Source organism: Felis catus, chromosome C2 (genome assembly GCF_018350175.1).
Source record: "Felis catus isolate Fca126 chromosome C2, F.catus_Fca126_mat1.0, whole genome shotgun sequence".
Taxonomy (NCBI): domain Eukaryota; kingdom Metazoa; phylum Chordata; class Mammalia; order Carnivora; family Felidae; genus Felis; species Felis catus.
The window spans coordinates 149,661,815-149,687,869 of record NC_058376.1 but is presented as its reverse complement, the minus strand read 5'-3'; the positions used below and the strand labels follow the sequence as shown (position 1 = coordinate 149,687,869).

Here is a 26,055-nt window from a genome sequence, read left to right as displayed (position 1 = left end):
AAGTTCTATTTAAAAAATGGAAAGTTAATTTAATTCAGCCAGGTGGTTCTGCAATGTATTTAGAAGTACAAAGGGCCAAAAAAAAGCCAAGACACAGGTGAAGAGTGAGACGGAAGACTCGCTGCGTCCGCGGTCACGGCCTCAGTGTAAGGGTGGAGACAGGGATCGCGTGCTGGCACAGAGGCAGACAGATCACGGGACAAGTGTGATATGTAGACCACGAACCGTGCTTCAGAGGTGGCGCTGGAGGTCAGTGTGAAAAGGAGGGACTGATAGCCATTCGGCAGAATCGAAAATACGGGGGGAAATGCATGACCGACAAAATGCCAAGATTTTAGAGACGAGTAGGATCAGTATTGATGAGGTTTCTTTCGCCCTGCGCCATCGTGGCTGGGCAGAGCGCTGCGTGGCAGGCAGCCGTGTGTCCCGTGGTCGCCGTGTTCACACACGAGAACGGCCTCGCTGCAGCCTCACGGCAGTAGGTGTGCGTTGCCAGCACGATCGCGAGAAGTCACAGATGCTGCGCGGCTTCGTTGGCGGAATGAAAGGGCAGACTGTTCCGAGGAAGTCACGCGCGGATGGATGGTAAAAACAAGAGCAAGGAAGTGATTGGATTGCTGCAAAAATCAGAATAGCGGTTACCTGGGGGACAGGGATGCCTCAGACACGTGGTCCCATTGCGGGGACCGCCACTAAGCTGAAGAAGGAAGCTCTTCCACGTCGGAGATGTCCGAGATTCTCATCTGATTATCTGAGTTCTTGACAGTGAAAGATCTTACAATAAATATGCTCTTCAATTTTTGTTTCGATTTCTGTAATAAAAACGGAAGGTCTGAACTGTGCTGTTTGGTTTATAAAGTGGATCGCGCCCTGTTGCTGGCGGTTGTCCCCATGGGTGGGAATTGAACTGCCTTCCCTCTCCTGGAGGGGATCACGAGGGTGTGGGGTGGGGCTGAGAAGCCATGTCTGGCTTTTCCTCCTCCATCGGTGGCCTGGCCGCGGGGAGTCCTCGCCCCTCCCTCCCGCCCCCAGCACCACCTGCGCAGCCAGGGGCCCGAAGTGGCATTTAAGGGACCAGTCCTCCTTCCAGGCCTCGTCGGGACTCCACACCGCCCCGGTCCTCCTCCTGGGCCGTGGCTTCTTGCTTCTTGTCCCTGCACTTCCCCTCCTCAGCCCCCCCGGAAGCCTGAGACTTTCGGGGCCTCCTAAACTTTGGTCCCTGGCCCTCTTCCCTGCCACTCCTTCCTGAAAGCTGCCTCAGCCCCTGCACACACATATACACACCTATACACACACATATATACGTACATACACACGTACATACATACGTACATGGATCTTGCCACTGTACTTTGCTGTCGGCAGGGGAGGGAGAAGAGGAATCCTGCTTCGTGCCGAGACCGGAGAGGCCCGGTTCCTCTCTCACCCCAGAGCCCCTGGTTTCTGAGCGGCGTCACAGGGACGGAGCCTGTCTGCAGTCACAGAATTGACCCGAGAACCTCATGAGGCGGCCCGAAAAGCCTCACGGTAACGTGGGAAACACGAGCTAGGAGATGAGGCGAGTGTGCAGAACGGAGCGAGGAGATGCTCTTGCTGCGTCGAGACCCCCCCCCCCCCCCGAGGACTGCTCCTCTCCGGACCCCTGTGGCCAGAGCGCGCCCTTCGCAGAGGGACGGCCCCCGGCACCTAAGCACCTACTCTCAGGCCGTAAGTTAAGGCAGGGTCTCGAAGCCCCGGGCCTGCCGGTGACGGAAAGTCAGCCCCTTCCGCGTGCAGCCTGGTCCCTCCTCCCCTCCCTAGTTTGTTGCTCTCTGCAACTGCAGTGACGCCACCTGCCCCTGAGGGGGCTCAAGTGGCGGTTGTAGCCACTTCGAAAGCAAACAGAAGCACGAAGGCAGCGCGAAGGAGGACCAGTAGGTGCCCGCGTCCGGGCCCCTTGCCGTTGCCGGAACCCGGAGAGCTCTGATGGGCCCGCAGCCAGGGGCCTTCTCTTCCCTTAGAACCGGAGCCAGCCTGCCGAGCCGAATGTGAGCCTGGGGGCCTCACACGGGGAGGGCAGGGAGGGGCGAGGCCTCCTGCCCGCCCAGCCGAGCCTGTTCGCGTCCCCTGCGCCCGAGCTCGGTGGGACCAGGGCCGCTGCTTTCCAGTTGGCACCTTGATGAGGATGATAGGATCCCCCCGATTCCAGGGTGGCGGCCTCCCATCGGTGTGAAGCCCGGCGTGGGCTCGCTCTAGTGCCCCGGCACCCCGGGCCGAGTGCCCTCGGCAGAGCGGGAGCCCCGCTCTCCTGAAAAAGGCAATGCCGAGAGGCTCCGGGCCAACGACGCTCCACAAACCATTCTGGAACGTTACAACTTTGTTTTACCTTAAACAGCAAAGACTCCTCCCTGCTCAACTAGAAAGGGTAAAGAAGAATCTTCCGGTGCCCCGAATTAACCTTCTGGGAAGACTCCAGGCACACAACTCCAGGGCCGTTCCCCCGAGAACCGAACCAAGGGACAGAACAGATTTATTTCCTGGCAAAATAGGGAGACCCGCGCCTGTTCCCCGGACCCGGCAGGCAAGGCCACTGGAGCCGAGGCCGGGCCTCTGGCTGCACCAAGGGCTGCTCCCCCGCCCAGGAGCACAGGCAAAACGAGTGGGGCCAGGGTCACGCGGGCACACAGCCTGAAGTTGGGCACATCGCCTGGGGCCGCCTCCCCACGGGCAGTAAGCAGGCTGGGAGAGATGGAGGGCGACCGCCTGCTCCTGGGGTGCTCTTGCACCCCAAGTACAGCTCTAGCTCTGGGTTACCCCCGTGGGGGGCACGGAGGCTGTGCAGTCAGGGTCCTGAGTTAAAGCAGACCCTGGGGCCTCGGACAAGTGGACCGGCTCCTCCGAGCCTGTTTTCTCTCAGTTACGAGACGAAGCCAAGGCGGCCAGCTTTGTAGGTGGTGGTGGCGATTAAACAAGGTAACAGACATATGCTTTTGATGGAGTTGGGCCGAATGGAATGGGCCAAGTGGAAGCTTGGCCAACCACCCAGATCACTGTGGCAAAGCGCGGCCGTTGGTGACCGCGTGGCCAGCTTCCCGTGATGCAGTAGATGGGGCCGCCTGTGTGCCCACGTGGCTACCATTTGTGCTTGTCCCGCCCATTCGGCCTGCGTGCTGGTTGCCATCTGGGACAGACTCCCTCCCGTCTGGGCTCGGGACAGTGTGGGCTCGGGGGGGGGGGGGGGGGGGAGAGGTAATCAGTAGGAGTTGGAATCAAAATAGAATCCTCCCCCTCCTCACCCCGTCATGACACCCAGACAGGCAGACCTTCAAAGAGGCCAGGGTTCCTCGAGTTTTTTGCATCCTTTACGCAAACACTCACTGCCTGCCCGTTGGCAGAGCCTTGCCCGGTCCTCCCCAGGATTCTGTAAAAGCAGGAGGACGACAAGAGGCTAAAACTAGCTTCCAAAAAGGCCTGCTCTGGAGCTGTGGCCGGGAGAACCTTCATGCCTAGTCCTGTCTTTTAAATCTTATCTGGAGGGGAGAGATGCTCACAGATGCCGGAGGCTGAGGACCATGGCTTCTCATCTACTTGAGGAGCGCGGGCTGTAGAGGAGGCCTGTCCGGGCCACACAGAGGGGAAGGAACAATCTCGAATAGGTAGCAAACCCGGGGTTCCCAGACGCATCCCACAAGAATGGAGGAACCGCTCCGTTCTGAGAGGGTGTCCGGGGGCCCAGAGTCCACGAGGACACCTCGGCTGCAAGGGTCTGGGTTCGGCTGACTTTATTAGGTCCAAAGAGAGCCACGGGTGGCGGTGTGGCCAGCGTGTGTAGCCGAGGGCTGGTGCTAAGTGCCTTCTCGCCTGGTGTCCAACAGCTGGAGGATTTCCAGGGCCAACGAAGCCACCACACGGTCAGCAGACGAACTGTGGGAAAAACCAAGGTAGAAACGCTTAGCCGTCTCCAGGGGAAAACAGCCCCTCTTCCAAAGGGGCTGGCCTCTCTCGTACCTGAGTATCTGCCGGTTCGTAAAACTGCCCTCGTGCATCATTTTGAGCGGAAACAGGATACTCCGTCTCTGGGGCCTCAGCCCACGGTCCCAGAGGGGCTCGGAACTGGCCGCGCCGGCACCCCGAAGCCAGGCCTGAGCGCCCGGCCCCGCCATCCGAACCACTGAGGCCGCGTGCACGGACACGGAGCCGTGGGGGCGAGTCAGACGGCAGCCCGACCCTGCCTAGCCCGGATCCTGCAACGGGCCTGCCCACGGCCGGCCTGCAGCTGACTCGTGCGCCCGGGCCCAGATCCCAGACCCGCTCCAGACGCTGGTTCTCCCTGCTCCTTTTCGCCACTTCCTGGCCCATCAGCCGGGAGGCTTTGGGTTTCTTACCCTCATCCGTGTGGATGTGCCGTTCAGAGCTTAAAATGGCAAGTTAAATGAGACACATTTAAACCCGCGCCTTAACAACGGTTAGCGAGGAAAAGAATGACCTGTAGCACCGCCCTGAAGGATAAAACTAGTTCGTGGCAGACCCTCGCCTACACAGAAATAGGGCTGTTGCCAAGTAACCGGGGGCGGGCGTGCTGCATGAGCGGTGGGTCGCCATGGCCGAGGGCTGTGGTCAGGGGACGGTGCCACGCGTTCCTGCTCCGCGCATCAAACGTGCCATCCCTCGCTTCGTGGTGCACTGAGCCGTGTGTTGGCACATTTGGTCCAAATTTGGGTCCAGCTCTGAGGCTGTGCTGCCCTTGGCCTAAAGGCACGGAGTCCCCTGCTGGATGAGGAGTCCCGCAGAGGCAGGCACTGGAGAGGACGGGCTCTCGGGGGCTCTCCGCTCAACTCCTGTCCACCCGGTGGCTCTCCCGGGCCCTCCGTGGCACACGTCTGTTCGGAGTGGCTTCCTGACACACGAGGCCAGGTCCCTGGGGACAGATGCCACGTGCTCCTCACAGCAGTCTTGCAGGAGGCCTGCGGCCCAGCCCGGGGAGTCACTGTCCACGTCTCACGCCACAGGGTCCCAGCAGGGCAAGGAGGCTCCCCACCCCCGGCCGAGCTAGCCGGTCCTTCCCCCTCACCTCACAGAAACCACGCACAGCCTCCCTCTTTGGCTTAAACCTGAGAGCAGAACCCGGGTAGTCTAGGAGACGGCGTCCCTTGTCCACAGACCGCCTCTCGGCAACACCCCAGCCGTGCATCTTTCTTCAAATTAACACCGAACCCGGAACACCAGGAAGCAGAATTCAGAGAACCCTGTGGTTGTGAAAACCAACCGCCGGGGGACGCCAGCACCCGTTCCCCGTCTCGCGTGCCTAGTGAAGGCCGGGTGCCCCCTACGAGGTGGATCCCTCTCCTCAGGCCCGGGAGAGTGGCTGAAGCTCAGGGGACTGTGGCCCCCGCAACCTCAGGCCACCTCCCTCAGCTCTGGGGACGAGGGCCGGACCCCACGCCAGGCTCTGGCACAGTCACGCGCAGTGAGCGGGTAACACAGGCCCGATGAAGGATGGATGCCTGGGGGCAGCTTTCCTCTTATTCCCATGTTGTTCTTCTTTGGTCAGTTGGCATCAACAGCTCAGATCAGAGGAACAACTCGTAAGCACGCCCCCCCCCTCCCAAGTTCAGGGTGTGTGTGTGTGTGTGTGTGTGTGTGTGTGTGTGTGTGTGTGGTGTCATCGTGGGATGAACCCTCCCTGTGGCCCTTACTCTACCACTCTTACAGGTGGAGGAGGCCACCTGTGCACAAAGGGTGACTGCCTTCCTCGCGAGGTTCATCCCATCCCCCCGGGCGTCCCTTCCCAGCTCTCTTCCCTATAGATGGGAATATTCCCTCCGCCCCCCCCGCAGGGCTAAGACATTCTCCTTTCCTCCCTCCCCCTGCTGATTTCCCCACCCCCACCCCCCACCTGCCAGTGGGGGATACCCAGGGCGGGGGTGCAGTGGCACGGTGGCCCCTCCCACACCGGCAATGACAGGCTGGAAGGTATGGGTCCTGGTCCTCGGTCTACTTACCCGCCAGCGGCGGCCAGCCCCTCCAGAGCCCGCAGGAGGCTGCCTGCATCCTTGAGATTCTCCAGATGCTTCTCATTGGATGTGACCTTCGAGGGAGGGAGAAGAAAGTGGTTGGCCGGCCCATCCCTGACTCAGGCCCCACTGGATAGGCACCCTGAGTCTCAGGCTACTGGTGGCATTAGGGAGCAGGCCCGGAGTCCCCACCCCCCAGGGCACTGCTGAGCGGGGCACTAGAGGCAGACAGTGGTGGCACCTGGGGGTGAGCATGACAGAGTCTGTCGGGGCTGGAGACAGGCCGGGTCGGGGTAGGGTGCCTTCCATTGGGTCCCTCAGGAGTGTTTGTGTTCTGGAAGCCTGAACTTCCGACTTAGAGTAAGTGATGACGAAGGAACTTCTCCAGTTGTTAGAGCCAGGACTCCTTGGGACCTTGAGTCCAACACGACCTTGTTCATATGGACAGAAGAATCACAATTCTGGTTGCCTGGAGATCTGGGGGGCCTGCAGGGGGAAGGACTAATAACCGAACCTGGGCACACACCCCTTCCCAAGTACCCTAAGGAATGGGCCCTTGCTCATTGCCATGGTCCTGGGAAGAACAGGAAAAACATGTGGGGATCTCTGATTCTCTGGTGCCTATGAGCCGAATCACACACAACCTAGGCTTCCAGAGACTTCCTCTGAAAGCCCTCCAGAAGAGTGCATGTCCGCAACACCAGAAGAGGCTTCAGGAATGAACCTCGATCCTAGTATTAGACTGGCTCCTCTTAATTCAACGTTTGTGTCCTATTGTTATTTAAAAATATTTTATAAACACTTGCATGGTGCTTTACCTTTCGGAAGGCCCTGCCGTCTCCCGTCCACTCTCTCATCTATTCTTTTTATTTTTTCACCTTGCAACGCAAGCACACGGCATGCTTTACAGACGAGGTAATGGAGGCTGGGCGAGATTAAGGGGCCACAACAGAGGTGAGGTACACCTGGAGCCTGATCCTAATCCCACCATGAAGCTGGAACCAGGCTGGCCTCCGCTGCCCCCCGCTGCTCAAGTGCTCCTGGTCTTTCCACTTGATCACAGTGACCAGGGCCGGATGATCCTCTCCCCAGTTCGCAAGAAGAGGTCAAACATTTCTTAATCAATCACTCATGGTGACAGGAAGGTCGCGGGGGTAATTAGACCTTAACACGGACTCCAAATTACGTGTGAATGAATTTGCACCTCCACGGAGATCCGTTCCCACCCGCTGGGTATGCCAGCTACCAGCAGCCAGCTCAGTTGCATCAGGTGTGGTTTCTGCAGAGGTTTGCATCTTAAAAGAGCCGCATGTAAATCTGTTCTGAAATTACACCCACCTTGATGCGTTCAAAGGCTGCTATTTGAAAACGTCAGCTGTAGTTCAATTCTGTCTGAAGTAAGCATAAACTTGTACTAAAGGGGTCTTCAGTGAGGCTTCCCACCTGGTTTTTCTCAAAGTTGCCACATACAGCTCAGTTGAACTATATCCAGAATCGCTGCCTTATCTGTACTGTGGGCCCGTGTGCAGAGGCCCCACAAGTTGCAAAGAAATTACAAGACTACCTCTGCCCACGAGGCTCACGAGGTGAGTTAGAAGGTGCAAATAGAAAACTACAGTGAGAATTAGGTGATCAAAGGAAAAGATCAAAATAGCATCATGTGCAGCCGACATAAATGCAGCCATAAACAAATCCAAAAGAATTAACTGAAAACTATGTGATTGGGCCACTTCATTGAACTCTCTCTTACTAACAACATCAGTTGTCCTGTATATAAAGCTGAGTGAATTAGAAAATAAGGGTTTTCAATAATATCAGTCGGAGGTTCTAGTTCTGGCTGGGTAAGACGGGAAAAACACATGCCACCCTTTCTCTCCCTCTACATGTAATTATAAAGCCCAAACTATAAAACGCACAGCACAGTGATTTGGGACACTGAAAAGTAAATAGCAGCAGGCAGATTGGCGAAAGGCACTGGACTCAAAACACCACTCAGCTGGTGGTGAGTTTACCACTTCTTTCCCTCCAGTACAGCCTGGATTGAAGTCAGCAAACCCAAACCATGGAAGTGAGCACTGTGGGGCAGAAGAGAGAGCTCTGGGGCAAGCCAGGCTTGAGAAGTGGGAAAGGAAACTCCCAGACGCTCACAGAGAGGAGATGAAAGGTTCCAGGTTCTTTTCCTTTTCTTTCCCTCAGTTCTCTTGTCCCAGGTCCCAGGAAACTCTGCAGTGGCAGTGGCAGCAACAACAAGCCAGAGATAGGAGCTCCAGGCGGCCCCTCTCCCCCTAAACGTGACAGTTGTGGAAGTGAGCAGTTTATGGCCAGAGAATGGGAGATGCAAGGAACCAGAAAAGTACTGGGGAGATAATGAATCAGGAAGACCTCAAGAAACAAATCCCATAAAATTGTCTATAAACTCCTAGGCTCACCCTCAACCTGTGCATGCATGGAACTGATCCAAATGGCATACCAAAAACTTAAGGAACTGAGCTAATAAACCGCTGTCCAGATCCCAGACTGACTCCTAAAGGACAGACACACAAGATAGGTCCAAAGAGCATTGCAAATGCTTTGAAACTAACCTGGCATTGAAATTACTATTCCGGCCTTCAACCTGATCCTAATCACCATTCTGTATAGAGTTCCAACTAGACACAGTGTCTCATAATATTTAAAATAGCCAACATAAAATCCAAAATTGTTCAGCATACAAATCACCATGAAAATCTCAACTCACATGAGAAAAGACAACAAAAGACAATAAGTAACATGACACAGATATTGGAATTATCTGACAAAGACTTAAAAGTGTCATAAAAATGCTAAAACAAGTAATCACTAATGCTCTTGAAACAAATATTAAAGTAGAATGTAACACTCTTAAAACAAGTATTAAAGTAAAACAGTATTGGAATAGAATGTAAAAAAATAAGATATAAAAAATAAGCAAATGAAAATCTAGAAAATATAACCCCAAATTTTTTTTTTAATTTTTTTTTCAACGTTTATTTATTTTTAGGACAGAGAGAGACAGAGCATGAACAGGGGAGGGGCAGAGAGAGAGGGAGACACAGAATCAGAAACAGGCTCCAGGCTCCAAGCCATCAGCCCAGAGCCTGACGCGGGGCTCGAACTCCGGGACCGCGAGATCGTGACCTGGCTGAAGTCGGACGCCTAACCGACTGCGCCACCCAGGCGCCCCATAACCCCAAATTTTTAAAAGCCATGCCAAATGGATTCATTAGCATAATGGAAAGAGGCAGTGAATTTGAAGACAGATCAATAGAAATGGTCCAATCTGAGCAACGAGACAGAAAAACATTTGAAAACACAAATGGACAGAGTCTCAGGAATCTGTGGGATAATAACAAAAGGTGTGTAGCACTGGAGTTCTGGAATAAGAGGGCAGAGCATGAATGGATGAAAATTATTTGAAGAAATTGTAGCTAAAACTGTTCCAAGTGTGATGAAACATCTAAATCTACAGATTCAAAAAAGTGAAAGACTCTCAAACAAGATAACCCCAAAGAATCCCCATCCAAAAACATCCACAGTCAAACTGGTTGAGGACAAAGAACTGTGAACTCAGGCAGAAAATAATACATTACTTATAGGAGAACACTGATTTGAATTATGGTGGACTTCTCATCACACTGAGATCAGAAGAGAGTGACACAACATTTTTAAAGTGCTAAAGAAAAGAAGTATCAAACTAGAATTCTATATCTAGCAAAAATATCATTCAGGAATTAAGGTGAAATAAAGATATTCTCCAATGAAGGAAAACTAATAGAAGCAGAATTTCTTTAAAAGAATCACTAAAGGAAACTCTTCAGGGGTGCATGGCTGGCTCATTAGGAAGAGCATGTGACTCTTGATCTCAGAGTCATGAGTTTGAGCCCCACGTGGGAGGTAGAGATTACTTAAAAACAAATAAATAAATAAACTTAAAAAAAGGGTGGTGGGGGGGGGGGGAACTCTTCAGAGAGAAAGGAAATAACACCAGAAGGAAACTTGGAACCTTAGGAAAAAAAGGAAGAGCAACAGAAATGGTAAATATCTGAGAAAAGTAAAACACACTATTCCCTTTATTTAAAATACACTTGGTGGCAGAAAAGCAAAACATACAATATTATCTGATAGGGTTTTCAACATATGTAGATATAAAAAAATTGGAACATAAAGGGGGAAGGGTAGAGGAATCTATAACGTGGTAATGTTTCTATATTATAATTGAAGTGGTAAATACTGATTATAAATAGATTATGAAAAGTAAAGTCTTTCATAGTCCCAAAAGCAACAACTAAAAAAACTTAGTAAAAAATACAGCAGACAAACTGTACTACTAAAAAATGTTCAATAACTTAAAAGAAGTTAGGAAGGAAAAAAAAAAACAAGAAAATGAAAACAGAAGGGATAAGTATAAATCAAGTAAAAAGGTAGACTGTATCCTATCATATCAAGAATTACATTAAATGTAAATGATCCAAATGCAGCAAGTAAGAATTTTTGTACAATGACCAAAAAAAAAAAAAAATGACCCAACACAATACTATTTACAAGAATCTTAACTCAAATAGAGAGAGATAGGTTGGTTAAAAGTAAAAGGATGAAAATCATGCGAATATGAGTCAAAACAAAGCTAGAGTAGCTACATTATTATCAGACAAAGAAGACTTCAGAACGAAAAAAAATTACCAAAGATAAAAAGGTTTTGTCATCAAAAAGATAGAACAAGTGTGTACTCATTTAGCAATAGAAATTAAACATACACAAAGCAGGGGTACTGAGGTGGCTCATTCAGTTAAGCATCTGACTCTTAATTTCGGCTCAGAGCATGAGCTCATGGTTCATGAGTTTGAGCCCCACATTGAGCTTTGTGATGACAGCATGCAGAGCCTGCTTGGCATTCTCTCTCTGCTCTCTCTCTGCCCTTCCCCCAACTCACACTTGCACATGTGCTTTCTCCCTCACTCAAAATAAATAAAAAAATTCACAAAGCAAAAACTGATACAACTGAAAGGAAAAACAAACAAATGTGCAACTGTAGTTGGAGGTTTCAAAACTACTCTCATAGTAATAGATAGAATGAGTAGGTAAAAATCAGCAAGGACATAAAAGAGTTGAACCACATCATCAACTAACTGGATCTCATTGGCATTTGTGGAGCACTAAACCCATCAATAACAGAATATATATATTTTCCCCAAGAAATCAGGAACATTTGCTAATGTGTATAATATTCTGGACCATAAAACAAATCTTAACTAATATAAAAGAACTGAAACCATATATATTATATTTGTAATCATAAACTATAAGTCAATAAAGGTAACAGGGATATCTCACATCCCTTGGAAATTAAACAACTTACTCCTAAATCATCCAAAGATCAAAGAGGACACCCCAGGGAAAATCAGAAAATATTTTAACTTAAAAATTGACTATACAATATATCAAAATCTGTGGCATTCTGCTAGAGCAGTGCTTGAAGATAAATTTATAGTACTAAATACATTAAAAAAGAAGAAAAGTTTAAGTTAATAATCCAAGCTTTCATGTCAAGAAACCAGAAGAAGAGTAAGACAAACCAAAACTCGAAGAGGGAAGAAAAAAGCAGAAATCAAAGGTAATGTGGTAGATGTAAATCCAAATGTTATCAATACCTACCTTAAGTGTGCATTTAATAAATGTACTACAAGTAAAAGACTAAAATTTTGAGACTAGATAGAAACAAAATAAAATACAACACAACTACATGCTGCTTACAAGAAACATATCTTTTCTTTTCTCCCCCTTTTAAATGTTTATTTATTTACTTTGAGAGAGAGAGAGAGTGTGTGTGCACAAGCAGGGGAGGGGCACAGAGAGAGGGAGAGAGAGAATCCCAAGCAGACTCTGCACTGTCAGTGCAGAGCCTGACACAGGCCTTGATCCCATGATCTCTGGGATCATAATCTGAGCTGAAATCAGGAGCCAGACGTTTAACTGACTGAGCTACCCAGGTGCCCCCAAACATACCTTTTTAAATATAAGGGCACAGACCAAATGAAGGTTAAAGAATGAAAACAGATGCCACATAAACAGTAACCAGACAAAGCTGGGGTAGCTACTATCAGACAAGGTAGACTGGAAGCCAATAATTGTAACTAAAGATAAAGAGAGACATTTTGTATTTATAGAAGATCAATTGACCAGTAATATATACCAAGACTAATTTTTTTTTGAAATTTTTTAATGTTATTTTTGAGACGGATAGGGACAGAGGTAAGCGGAAGAGGGGCTGAGAGAGAGGGAGACCAGAATCTGAAGCAGGCTCCAGGCTCTGAGCTGTTAGCACAGAGCCCAACACTGGGCTTGAACTCATAAATCATAAGATCATAACCTGAGCTGAAGTCGGAAGCCCAACTGACTGAGCCACCCAAGTGCCCCTACCAAGTCTAAATTCTAAACGTACTTAATAACAGTCTAAAAATAAATTTAAAAAAAATGATGAAACCAAAGGGAGAATTAGACACCAAAATTATGGTGGGATTACTTTTCAATCTCTCTCAGTAACATGCATACAAACATCAGAAGGACACAGAAGTTTTACACAAGATTGGCAAACCTGACCTAATTGACATATGTAGAAAATTCATCTAACAACTTCAGAATATATATTCTTTTCAAGGGTACATGGGAAGTTTTCAAGATATGTCATATGTTGAGTTATAAAACAAGTTCTGACAAATTCCAAAGGTATTAATCCAACAAAATATATCAGGATCTGTATGCTAAAAACTACAAAATGCTGATGAAAGAAAAAATACCTAAACAAATGGATATACTATGTTCATGAATTGGAAGACTCAATAAAGATATTAATTCTCCCCAAATTTAGGTTTAATGCATTTCCTATCAAAATCCCAGAAGGATTTTACGTAGATATAGAACAGCGGATCCTAATTTGTATGGAAGGGCAAAGGAACTAGAATAAAACAATTTTGAAAAAAGGAGAATAAAGTTGGAGGAACCACACTATACAGTTTTAAGATTTACTATATAGCTACGGTAACCATGACGGTATGGTATTGGCAGATATACAGATCAATCAAATAGAATTGTTAGCCCAAACACAGTCACACACAAATACTATCAACATTTTGACAAATGTGACAAGGTAAGTGAATGGGGGGAAGACAGCCTTTTGAACAAACAGTGCTACAACAAAGGATGCCCATATGCAAAAAAACACAAAAAACAAAAAAAAAAAACAAACATGAACCTAGACACGTATCTTACACCTTAAATAAAACATAACTCGGGGCGCCTGGGTGGCTCAGTTGGTTAAGCGACCAACTTCGGCTCAGGTCACGATCTCACAGTTCGTGAGTTCGAGCCCCGCGTCGGGCTCTGGGCTGACAGCTCAGAGCCTGGAGCCTGCTTCACATTCTGTGTCTCCCTCTCTCTCTGCCCCTTCCCTGCTCATGCCGTGTCTCTCTCTGTCTCAAAAATACATAAACATTAAAAAAAATGAAAAAAAAACATAACTCAAAGTGAATCGTGGATCTGAATGTGTAAAATCTAAAACCATAAAACTTCTAGGAGACAATGTAAGAATCTATGTGACCTTAGCTTTGCTGATGAATTTTTAGATACAATACGAAAGCACAACCCCTGAAAGAAAAAAACCGACAAATTGGATTTTACCAATATTAAAAACTTGGCTCTTCGTAAAACATCGATAAGGGAGTAAGATCGGCACAGACTGGGAGAAACAAATGCAAATCACATATCTGATAAATGACGTTTATCTAGAACACATAAAGAACTCTTAAAATTCAACAGAACAACAATCTGAACAGACATTTGACCAAAGAAAGTATTATGGGTGGCAAATGAGCACGTGAAAAGATACTCAATACCATTTTTCATCAGAGAAATACAAACTAAAACTGCAGTGCCGTGCCGCTACGTACCTATCAGAGTGGCTAAAATTCATAAAACTAACAATGGCAAATGCTGGCCGGGAAGCAGAGTAGCAGAAACTCATCCGTTGCTGGTTGGAATGCAAAATTCCAGCACTTTGGAGGACAGTGAGCCGCTTTCTTATAAAATTAAACACAGTCTTACCATATGGCCCAGCAATTGCACTCTTAGGTACTCACCCAAGTACACTGAAAACTTACGTTCGCACACGAGCCTGTCTGCAAAAGTCTATAGCAGCTTTATTCACAGTCACTAAAAAGCGAAAGGAACAAAGATGTCCTTCCACAGGGAAATGAAAAAACAGGGAATGCATTCATGCATTATTTGGTGTATAGGTCTGACTGGGCTTTCAAAATGACAGATCAGTAAAGTCTGGATGATTTTTGAGAAGATACGAGTTTTAATTTACCTTGCTAAATTATTTTGTCCTATGATACCAATTTTCTATAATTAGTCAAGCTGGTAAATTAGGACTTCCAGTAGCTTTGAAATGATCCTTAGGAGTGAATCACTCCTTTCTCCCAGAGTGTGGGTTCCTCTCAGGCCACTGAAGGTTATAAATTAAGATGGGAACCAACCTTATTTTTGAAACATTCCCCTGTGCCTACCAACGTGGCCTTGGACCTTCTATTTTCTCGGTACTTAAAACTTTGTTGAAAACCAAATTGTGGGTCTCCTCAAAAGCCATCCTACCTATCCTCTTCTGTGCTATCAAAACACAGAATGTTCCGTGCACACCGAAAAATCTCAATGACATAGAAGTGACACTTGTCCATTATGGCAGTGAGTTTCTGGTTCAGCAACTGTTGGAGAACTTCTCATGTCCGTGATTAGAGAAGTCAAGAAAGGGCGGGGACTCTTTAATAAATCATGTAAGAGGAGCCTGGCAAAGGGTGTAAACACAATACTTCTTCCTGCAATCACCATTTTCATTACTAGCACTCAGTGAGTTCCCAGAAGCCAAAACAAACAAACTCAATTTTATTTTCTAATAACGTACTACAGCAGAGGTTCCTGGACCTCTAAGAGTCTATGAGTGGATTTCATTATTTCAGAACGTCCCTTTCCTGCGAATAGAGTCATGCCTGCCTCACATTCCTCCTCTTTACGATAAAAATGCATCAGCTGAATACGGAGCGCCTGTCATTATCTCACACTGAGACATCCGACTGGTAGCTGTGCGGCTAAAGTCAATCAAAATGAAAATAGGAATTATACTGAATATGTGCAGTTCGCATGGTAGACAGGATCATTCAAAACATGGGGTGTTTAAGAAAAAGGTCAGAAAAAAGTTGGAAGTTTGAACTTAGAATTAAGATCCACCTGGGAGGACTATCCCTCCACTTCTGTTTGATTGAAGATGTATAAAAAACTGATGATGTACTTCGGGCAAATATGCGACTTATTCAACTGGCTACGGTCACTTGAACACGGCGTGTGTCAATCAGCACTCACGCATCACTGGGAATAACCAAAACACCGAAAGGAGACGCATGCGTCCTACAGAATCAACCTTCACGTTCCCCAGCAGGCTCACGAACTGTAAGGTAGTGGCTTTACATACACCGTAAAGGACAGAACTGGGGTTGGCTCCTTTCTGGAATTCAGCTTCCCAAAGGCAAACTGACAAAAAAATGTCCCACTGTCCCCCATAATGGCAGGACACTGAATTTGGCCAGCCCCCTCAGTTTGCAGGTGAGGCTGTGACGACAGGACAGTGGCTGGCCCAGGGTCACAGTGGCCTCTGAGGGGCAAAGCCAGGCCTGGCGCCCGCATTCTTTATCCAAGGTCATAACAAATGTGCGAATAAGAACTTTGATTTTCGATCGCTGTGGTGTATCGTGAATTCATGCTCATAAACGTGACTCACAGCATCGTCCTCGTGAAGCTCATAAAATGCTCCAGGACCAGCTTCTCTATTAGAAACGGTTTCGGGACTGGGGACTTGACGTGGCTGCAGCCGAGTCAGGCATGGGCAGACCGTGGGGGTTGTTTATGAGGGTACAATGACATATGCCTGTGTCTTCGGTGATCCTGAATGCGTGTGGCGAAGCGAAGCCAAGTTAGCTTTAGTTTTCTAACCAGAGAGGCCTCCAGACAGGCCCAGGCAACACTGAGAAACTAGAAAAAACCTGGAGATGAAACAGGCAACAGTGAGCCAGGCCAGGTGCTCCCCGGTGCTTGTTATTACAGACACACGCTTCACGCAGGGGAGGACTGTCTTCATTCTGCGGCCTTCAGATCTCACCAACACAAGTCGAAACAGGCAGGGAGCTATGACAACTCTACTTCAAAGAGTTGAAATTCCAAAAATAAACCCATACACGGAGCCCCTTTATTTAGTTCTCTTAACATATGCTTTGTCTTCTCTCGGCTGAGGTTTTTAGGTTACTTCAAAGCCATTTTTACCAAACGCATATGGAGACAGGCTCTCTCCACTTGTTATCAGACGCCAGGATGGAATCCGGGGAAGAACTTCCGGAAGGTGTAATGGGGCCTGGCAGTTCCTCCCCCAGGCTCTATCTGGCGTTGCAGTGCTCGTTGGGGGCCTCTCCAGAAACTTCTTGAGCTGCCGCCAGGGTCCGGCCTCCCACATTCACATTACAGCAAGACTGTATTAACACACGCCATGCCGCACCCGGGCCCCTATGCTCATTATGCCTTTCATGACGCTGAGCGCATCTGGGGTAAAATGGAGTAATTCTCGCACAGCTTTCCGTAGCCTCGCGGCCCCCATGCCTTCCCTGGAGTCCACTTAAAAACTTTATGTTCCTCAGTGAAAGCAAGGGAGGTCCCTCCTGACCAGGACTAATAAGCAGGGCGATGGCTGGAAGGAAATCCGGAGGTATCCCTGATTCCTGTGAGCGGACCTGCTGGTCACGGAGGGGTGAGGGGTTCCAGCTAGAACCTACTCTGGGGCGTCTTCGGGGAAGAGACGGGACTTACCGATGAGGCAGCCCCAGTCACCGAGACTTGCTCATCTAGATTTGGCCCAGACTCCCATGAACTCAGGCTCTCTGGAGAGGGACAGAGATGCTATACTAAGCCTGAATGGTCCTGGGGCACACGCAGACTGACCGCAATGGAGGCATTCTTCTATGCTCTTCCGGAAGCACCAGTTAGCTTTGATTTGCGGTTGAGCAGCACTGAGGCCCGGAGAAACGATGGCAGCTGGAACATATCGATTCCTCAAGTTGAAGAAGTCCGGGCGAAAAGAAGAAGAAAATGGCTCTTATTCAAGAGCACCCACGAGCTTCCACGTTGAGTACGTAAGAACTGGGGCGGTGAGGGACTGTGCCCAGGGCATTAGCAGGTGTGCACGGGCAAGGCTAACAAAACCTAGGTTTCAGGTAGGAACTGTTGGGGTTCACCTCTGTCTATAAGACTATTTGCGCTAAAAGGCCCAGGAGTACAAAGGCCCTGGAATTTGGGTCAGGAAAGGAAACGAACACGTCTGTGGTACTATGTTCACGAACAGAATTAAGTGCTTTCAAACACATGACTTTCTTTTGGACAACCTTGCAAAATAAATCCGAGTATGCTCACTTCCCAGAAGAGGAAATGGAGGCTGGCAGGGCCTCCGTGACTTGCCGCAGGTCACCTGGCCAGCAAGCACTGGCACTGAGATAGGACCCCGTCTACCCAACTTCAAGACCCCGGCTCTTCCCGAGAGACTGCTGCATCCTCACATCTGCTGAACACCCAGCACAGCTGTTGGCTGACTGACTGGATAATGAAAGCAAGTGACTGACTGGCGAAGTGTGGTGTCACCTCGAACGCCTCCACCTACAATGCTGGTGATCTGGTGTAAAGGCTTGCCCGCTCCGTGCTGCTATGCACGCGGCCCCTTGCAAATCATACAGCATCCTCTGCTCCCCACCATTGTTGTTGTTGACTCGCATCACTTTCACTGGGAGCGGGGAACCACAGACTCTCTCTTGTAGACCGAACTGGGGTTCCAGGTGTAGACCGAAGGACTCTGCGGGTCACATGTACTGTCCGCTAAACGGTTCCTGATGTGGCGACCGCCACTCGTTTGGCGATTTCTCTCAGTGCCTGGCTACCAGAAGGCTTTATGCATCCCTCCTTGCATCCGGGGTGGGAGGTCTGTCCTTGCTGCTGATGGGAAGTGAGTTACGAGTTTTCTGGGTTGCCATTGTGGACTAGTATTTCCTAGTCTCTTCACAATAACCATACGAGGAAGGTCTTCTATGGTCCTCTGGTTAGAGATGAAGTGACAGCGGGATCCCCCACTACTGGCCAGCAGTGGAGCTGGGATGGAGACCAGGTCTGGCTGACTCTCTCCATTGCCCCCCTTGCCCTAATCGCCATGCTGTCCTCTGCCTTCTCCCCCATCAGGGTCCGGCTGCAGAAGCACTCAACACAGAGACAGGGCCGGTGTCGGAGTGGGGAGGGTAGGAGCGGACGTTACCCATGAGTAAGGAGAAGGCTGACATTCTGGAATGGGGGGAGTCAGCCCCAGCCTGCAGGAGCCGGGGTCCCTGGAGGAATGGCTGGGCCTGCAGTGTTTGGGGCCACAGCCTCTAGAGCTAGGGTCAAAGCTCACTCTTTCAACTGGTATTTCCACATTTGGAAGGGAAAGCTGACTTTAGTGAGAACACACCAGTGTGGGAGGATCTTCTTTTTTCTCTTGACCTTTCTTTCCTCCTCCTGGGGTCTGTATGCTTCCCAGTCTAGCCTGACACCTCCATTCTCCTCTCCTGCCCACAACTGCTGCCTGTACGTCTGGGCACCTGCTAAATCCAGGGGCCGTGGAGACGATATGCTCAGGATTTGAATGTTTTTCCTTTTCATCCCATAAGACACGATTATTTTCTGGAAGAAAATTATCCATATCTGCCTCCTTCATTTCAGGCCAGCCAGTTCTCTCCTCTCTCTGCAGGGCAGTAAAAATGCCCTTATTGCTTAAAACTGTCCGTAATTATATCAGTTTCTGGCCATTAAATCTAGTAAGTTTAAAATGTTGAATATAATATAGCCGGTTTGGGAAATCTTTTAGGCCTGATCCAACTGACTAGTTACAACAGCCAGGTCCTAAATATGTTAGGAAAAAGCAGTTTTAATTGGCAAAGAATGATGATCGTGGACCTTGTGTGCATACAAGGATAAACTAGAGGATGGCCCAAAGAAAGTTCCGGTGAAATATAGGATCAGACCGTGCCATTCTCCCCAGAGGGCCTGATCCAAGTGCTGAGAAGGGCAAACATGAGGGAAACGATTCCCAAGGCAGGGGTGTGGGGGTGCCAACTATGGGATGTGGCTGCAATCATTGCCTCACAAGAGAAGATACTCAAGGTAGCAGCCATCACGTGATTAGGGAAGCGTGAGAACTGGGGTCACAGGAAGTGAGGAGTTGTATGGGTAGCTGGAATTTGACCTTGGCCCAAGAAAGTGCCAGCTCATCCTTAGGAACACTATATGGTCATACTGAGGTGCCTATTTGACACTGGGATCCCTAATTTGCGGTGTGGGGTGCAGGTGTGTACGGGTGGGGCTTTGAGGTGGGAAAGAAGCAGATAGGAGAAGTGGCTTAATAGCATCAATTTCCAGCCCTTTCTCGGACCCTCCTATCGGATGGGGAGACAAAGTAGGGTCATGTCGATGTCGGGTCAACAAAGCTTCCTTCTTTCCTCAGTTCCTCACTCCCCTAAGTAAGGACACTGTCAGCCACTATTCCCCTGGGCTGTGATTCAGCCATTATAAATAAGAACAGTCGGGAAAATGCTTGCAGTGTAAAGAACAAAATCTAAACACATGAGGAACATGAGTACAAGTATATAAAATGGGTATGGGTACCTTCTAAGCTTGAAGCCTCCAGTGTTATAAGAAAATTACACACCTAACCCTCGCTCCCAAGGCCCTCAGTTTAGTGACAGGTGGGCAGAAAAGAAGCCACAACGGTACACGGAGGGCACGTGAAAAGCTCTTTTGGCAATCGTAAAGGGTCCTACAAACCCTTTCTTTATGCTCGAGATGACAGGGTGTAGCGAACACCTACTATGTGCCAGACTCTGGACTCAGGGAATACAGCGTGTGCAGGGGTGTGAGCGCAGAGCTGTGGCTGTGAGAAACACAATGAGAAAGTGAACGTGTACTTTGCGATAGCAGTCGGGGAAAGTAGCACAGGAGGACAGGAGAAACGGTGTGCGGTTGGGTGGCCGGGACAGTCCCCCGTGGGCGGAATGATGAGCGTGCCAGCCATGAGAACAGCCTGGGGACCCGCATTCTGCAGAGGGGCAAGGACGGCAGCCACCGTCCCGAGGTGGGGACGACGCCGTGGCGCCTGGTGGCCTGAAGAAGCAGGGAGCCAGCTGGGAGGGACTGCAAAAAGGGTCCAGGTGGCGGTGACGGGGACCGGGGCACCGTATCCAAGAGCTCACCTGCCGGCCCGGGATCCCCAAGCACACTGACTTGATCCCTCCTGACCTCCCTTCCCACTGAGCCTTCGGTTAAGCAAAGACGAGACGCTGCCTGGACCTTAGTCCTCCGGGGCAGAGACGGAGGCGTGAGACAGCAGGTGACCAGGGGGATGAATGTGCCAAACGAGTCAACCCTTTACGGTGGGCCAAGCATCTACACAGTCCCTTTGGAGGGAATGCGAGAAAAGTCTGCATCCTAGACTTCGTGACGTGGAAACGGAACCCTTGAGATTTCTATCCGGAAAAGGTGGACGTAGCATACATTTGGAACTGACATGATCACACAGGAATTCTGAGTGGAGGGGAGACTTATTAGATGAGCATTTTGTTTCTGGGTGACGAAACTGCTAGCTAAGCGAACAAAGTCTTCGACAGACTCCTGCGATACATGTCATGACGGGAGGGAAAAGTCAGTTGCTTATGGCCGCCACGCATTCTGCTTATGACAACATGCTCCATGAGCAGAAGCACCTTAGCTGCTGTGAAGCCACTGAATTTGCAAGTACAAGGGGGAGACAACGTGGGGGTGGGGCCTATCAACCTGCCCCCACAGACCCTCAGGGAAACATGAGGATGGACTTCAAAGGCATCAGGTTGGGATCTGTAAGTTTGGATAGAGGGCCTCAGGGAAGAGGGACATGCGAGGTTCAGGTGGCCCTGGCCGGGCCTGCAGGCCGAGCCAGCACCCCAGAATCCTCCAGTCTGGGCTGGGCCCTGGGCCTCCAGTCAGGAAGGCAGGTGAGGGGCCGCTTTAGGGCTGGTGGGCAGACCCGCAGCCACAGGCACCACAGCCACCAACAGCGTGGATGCAGGGGGTGGCCTGCATGCTTTCCTGGGGGTCAGAGGCAGGTGGCTTCCACGAGGCTCGCTATCACCTCAGCAGCGTCTTCCATGTGTCAGAATGAGGCTGGACACGGGCAGGCGGAGCTGATGAGGATACCTGAGCCAAGGGTCTACTCATTTCTCTTCCTGCCTTGCACTGTCCTCCAAACTTCACCTTGTACTTCCGGGACTCTCTAAGGGAACATCGGGGCTTGCTGAGACTTCCTCAGATTGCTAAAATTTGGAAGAAAATGAAATGGAAAGAAAAATTAGAGCACATGTGGTTTACGTGATTAAAGCCGTCAGGCACCTTTTAGTCAACATTTAGGCCAGAGCGCTGAAAATTCCCATGGTGGCTGTTGTTTTTGTTGAGGGCCTTAATCAAATGCTGAAAGACTCCATTTGGAAGCATTTTAATAATGACCATTTTGAGAAAATGAGTAGCGCCTGTGAGCGTCTCATCCTCCCTCCCTCAGGCAGACCACAGCACGAGGACATTCTTTGTGAGGCCTTGAGAAAACCTGCCTCTAGAAGCAGGGAGGGGAGCTGTAAAGTCTTTGGATCCCACCTCAGATGCAGGTCGGCTGTCAGCTGACCCTGAAGCATCCATTACGCCCAGCTAGGTGGTGACAAGGAGCGTTGTGTGTGGTGGGGGTGGGTGGGCTTGGAAAACTCCCACGAGAGGCCTGCTCTGCTCCGGGGCAAACCTGGTGACCCACACAGCACTAAGCAGAATTGGGATCTACAGGAAACAACTTCCTGGACCAGGGTCAAACTGGCCGTGGGATAGAATTAACTGAAGCAAAGTCTCAGAGGCTTTGAGGACAACGTCAAAGAGCCTGGATCTTCCTCTGCAAAAGGCTTTGATGGGCTGAGTTGACCCACCTCCACAAGCCTCTACCCCTCATTCTTCGTGGGTACTTCATGGGGGCAGGGCCGGGGAGGGGGCTGGTGTTGGTGACTAGACAGGGGCTGGAATCAAGGGAATTGGGGCTCCCATGTGGCAATCACTCATGGCCTCCTTCTGGGCCACTGGGGGCACTTTAATAGGGAAGCCAGAGCTTCGGTTTAAGTGAGCCTCTAATGGGTGGCTCAGAGTCTCTAGAAAAGCATCAGGTTGGCTGCTCACACAACTTTGTAGGCCAGAACGGGACACCAAGAGGGCCTTGCAGAGCTGAGGTCCCAGAGCTGTGAGACCCACAGGGACACTCCCTCTGAACCCAGGCCAGGCACCATGGGGGAAATTCCCAGAAATAGGTGGTTTGGCCACAAACAGGCTAGACCATTTTCTTCACCCTGTCCTCAACGGCTCCCAGTACAAGGGCCAGCCTCTTGGAAGCCTAAGAACATTATCCAAGAGGAGAAGCTTTCTAGGGCTTTCAGATGAGGTGGCACAGACAGGACTTCCACGTACTTTAGGAGCCCCAGCTCAAATGCCAAAGTATCCGCAGAAGGTTTTCACTGAACAGAGGCAGGAAAATGGATGGAGAAAAGGATTTCCCGGGCCGGGACCAGGAGCTCTCCTACTCCGCCTTCTCACAGAAGTGTCGCCACTGCACCTTCCCTCAAACAGCTTCCTCTTAATAATCCCTTAGTCCCTCAAAACCAAAAAACACTCTGCTTGGGACTGACACAGAACCAAGCCAATGCTAACGGGATGGTAGGGCTGCCTGACATCTTTTAGGTAGAGAAGGTGGCTGTGTGTGTGCGTGTGTGTGTATGAGTGAATGTGCTGGGAGGGGGCGTTTTAAGGCTTTAAAACACCTTCCTTAGATACACTCACTTATCCTGAAATGAGGAACCCAGTGGGTGGCAAAGAGGGGGAAATCCTACATACACTGTAACTTCCGCAGGATTTTAGGTCTTAACCTGACAACACCTGTAGTGAATATTCCTTCGTGTGCGTTCCTTCGGTTGTGCGTTACCCCAACCGACCTCTGAGTGGGCGGGGTCCTGCTGCTGTTCTCGTTTCCCAGAGGAGGAAACTGCCACCTCAAGAGCCAAAGTGGCCAACCAAGGTCTCCTCGACTGAGAACATCTGGGCTCGGTCATCAAGCGCCACGCTCCAAGTCGGGAGGAGCGTGAGCTGTGATGTCTGTGAGATCCAGACGGCCTGCCAAACAGGCCTCAAGGTGTGAGGGGGCTTGATCTGCCGGCTTCGTGACAGTCTCTTGCCCCATACTGGTGCTTCTCAAATGGGGGTGGTTTGTTCCCCAGAGGACATTTGGCCATGTCTGGAGACGGTTTTGGTTGTCACTACTGGGGATTCATGGAGGTGCTACTGGCTTCTGGCATCTAGTGGGTAGAGGCCAGGGATGCTACTACACGTCCTACATGCCCAGGACAGCCCCACGATAAAGAATTATGACTCCAATGTCAACAGCGCTGAGGTTGACAATCCCTGGGTTCGACACCAGATCCTTGCTCAGGCAGGTTGGGTCACCTTCTCGTGCAATACTAGGACGTCTGAGGAAGTTTAGAAGGCTAGCTCCCCTGTCCCGTTTTGTTTTTTCCTATGTGAGGCTGCCTTGGCCTAGCTTTTGTTTGATACGCAATACCCTTCCTTCTGTGGCGTGTGGGTCTGGGACCATCATGGGATGTATCCCACCCATCTAGGGGCCTTCTGAGCTTCCCCAGGCTGAGATGTCCTGGTGGAGCAGCCTTGCAGGCTCCCACGTTCTGCCGTCCCACAGGAGGCTCCAGAAAGTAAAGGCTTTGCACACAGCTGCTGCAGTCAGTCACGGAGCAGGACCTGAGACGTGGCTCTCCGGCCAGCCCCTCAGCTGCTCTCCGGACCAAGATGCCCACCGGCCACATGGACTCGGCCAACCTAGGGGAGACATTTCGTATCCAGACCAAACTGGCATTCAATCGTCAGCTGGTTCTTTTTTCCCCATGTGACCCACTTGAGTGAAAATTTCAAGCAAGCTTTATTCACTCCTCTGAAATTAGTTCTGTATGAATTTTAGAACAGATCAGCATTCTGGAAAAAATTAAAGTGGGATGAGCACGACATCCTTATTTTGTGTTTAGAATATAGTTACTCCTTCATCATTCCAAGATATTCCTTGGAAATGGGTAATTTCATCCCCCTCCATTAGCTTCACTAATAATTTCAATGCAAATCCATGAAAAGAATGAAGGCCACAGCCTGCAATATTACCTATTACCCAACATGTCCTTTTATACAAAATCCTAGAAACAGACATCGGGCCTAGGATAGATAAAGGAGTTCTAGGAATTGATGGTCAAATGCAGTCTTTCAGCATATGGATGAGGTGGCTTCTGGAGAATGTAACGTGATCTGAAAGCTCCCTTAATTACAGACATTAGGAGGCTTCAATCCATTTCACCCCATGACAAAAAGGCACCATGATTCAGTTGCTACCTTGATGAGATGCCTTGGTTCATGATAATGAAACGTTGAGTTGAGATCATGGGACTTCTGGCACTATTTTAATGAAACGCAACTTTATGAAAAACGAATTCTTAGGCAGATTATCTACTTATGGACCTTCATAGGGCTCCTTTAAATAGTATAATCTCCATGTCTCTTAAAGTGACTCAAATGATAATACCTTTCATTTTACAGGTTCCTATAAAATTAAATTACTTAATAAAAGAGAAGTGTACAATAAAGTATTTGAACATAACCGTAGTTGCAAGGGTACTGGGGAAAAGTCCTTGACTCTGGCAGCTCACTTTTTTTCCCACCCTCCATACTTTCTGATGACTCAACCTTTGGTTTGAAGGTACAATGAAAATACTATTTATTACTATGGATGGTTACGTGTGAAAATTACAGACTGTTTTCTGTTTAAGATAGAATGTATATATTAGAACACACACACATACACACATCACGTAAACATCCCAGGACAATGGCAGACAAGGCTGTTAGTCCAAGGCAGATAACAAGAGGATCATCACTCAGAGAAAAAAATGATCCGTAATATACAATAAAAACTACCTGCTCGAATAGGGGGCCCGGAGTTCAGAGATAAGAGGTATGGATGAACACAGTCAGATAGGGGAGGATACAGATGCCTAACCAAGAAAGGGTCTGAGGGCCAGGCCTAGACATCCAGGGAAGGTACTCACTCCACCCAGCTGGGGGGCCATGACCTTGTAACAGGTTCCATGTGCATATCCAACCGTCTGCCCAGGAGACTCAAAGATTTGCTCTGCACTGCTGGAGGGTCTCAGTCTCAGAGTTAGGAAGCACAAACAAAGATCTTAAGTCCTTTTCCCTTCCTCTAGATCTGGTTTTTTCTGTTTGTTTTGTTTTTAGCTTTTGTTGTTTTTTTCTCTGAGTGTATGGAGTTGGGGCGGACTCAATACCACTCCAAAGTTCAACCTCTGCCTTTCATTCTTGGATCCAAGGTAGTTGTGAGGCAGCATTATATTAGCAGCTGGTCCTGCTAACATGTACCGAATGCCGTGTGCCAGGTACTGTTTGAAGCACTTAGAGAGGAATTAGCTCATCTGAGCTCCTAAGAGTTAAACGTTGTTAATGTTCCCATTTCACATATGAAGAGACCGGGGCACAGAAAGGGTACATTCCTAAGGAAGCTATTAAAAAGCTCAAATAGAGACAATAAAATTCAAATCCATAAAATGACAAAACCTGAGAAAAAGTGCATTTTTGTCTTCTATTCGCTTTTTTGTATTAGAACAAGTGGCGAAGATTACTACAGTAACTCTTCTTTTTCTAAACATGACATCTTCCTAAATTATTTCTTTTTAACCATCTGGATCACGTAGTTTTTAGCTAGTTGATGCAGGGCTTCTAAAATTATGTCTTTTATGTTTTTCTATGTCCTTTTTCT

The 26,055-nt window shown here is 49.1% G+C and overlaps 1 protein-coding gene across 10 annotated transcripts in view; it reads right to left on the bottom strand.

Annotated features, from left to right (window-relative positions):
• Positions 1 to 3,744: 3,744 nt before the first annotated feature.
• The window catches only part of ULK4 (unc-51 like kinase 4), a 577,159-nt gene continuing 554,848 nt past the window's right edge, over positions 3,745 to 26,055 (bottom strand). For 9 of the 10 annotated variants that reach the window (XM_045037803.1, XM_045037798.1, XM_045037797.1 and 6 more), the window contains 2 exons: positions 5,982 to 6,067; positions 3,745 to 3,903 (listed from right to left, as the gene is read on the bottom strand). In XM_045037803.1, coding sequence (XP_044893738.1) covers positions 3,825 to 3,903; positions 5,982 to 6,067 — 165 coding nt within the window. In that variant the 3' untranslated portion in view covers positions 3,745 to 3,824. Of the gene's footprint in view, positions 3,904 to 5,981; positions 6,068 to 21,344; positions 21,461 to 26,055 lie in introns of those variants that run through there. The other variant, XR_006585635.1, reaches the window with a different exon arrangement.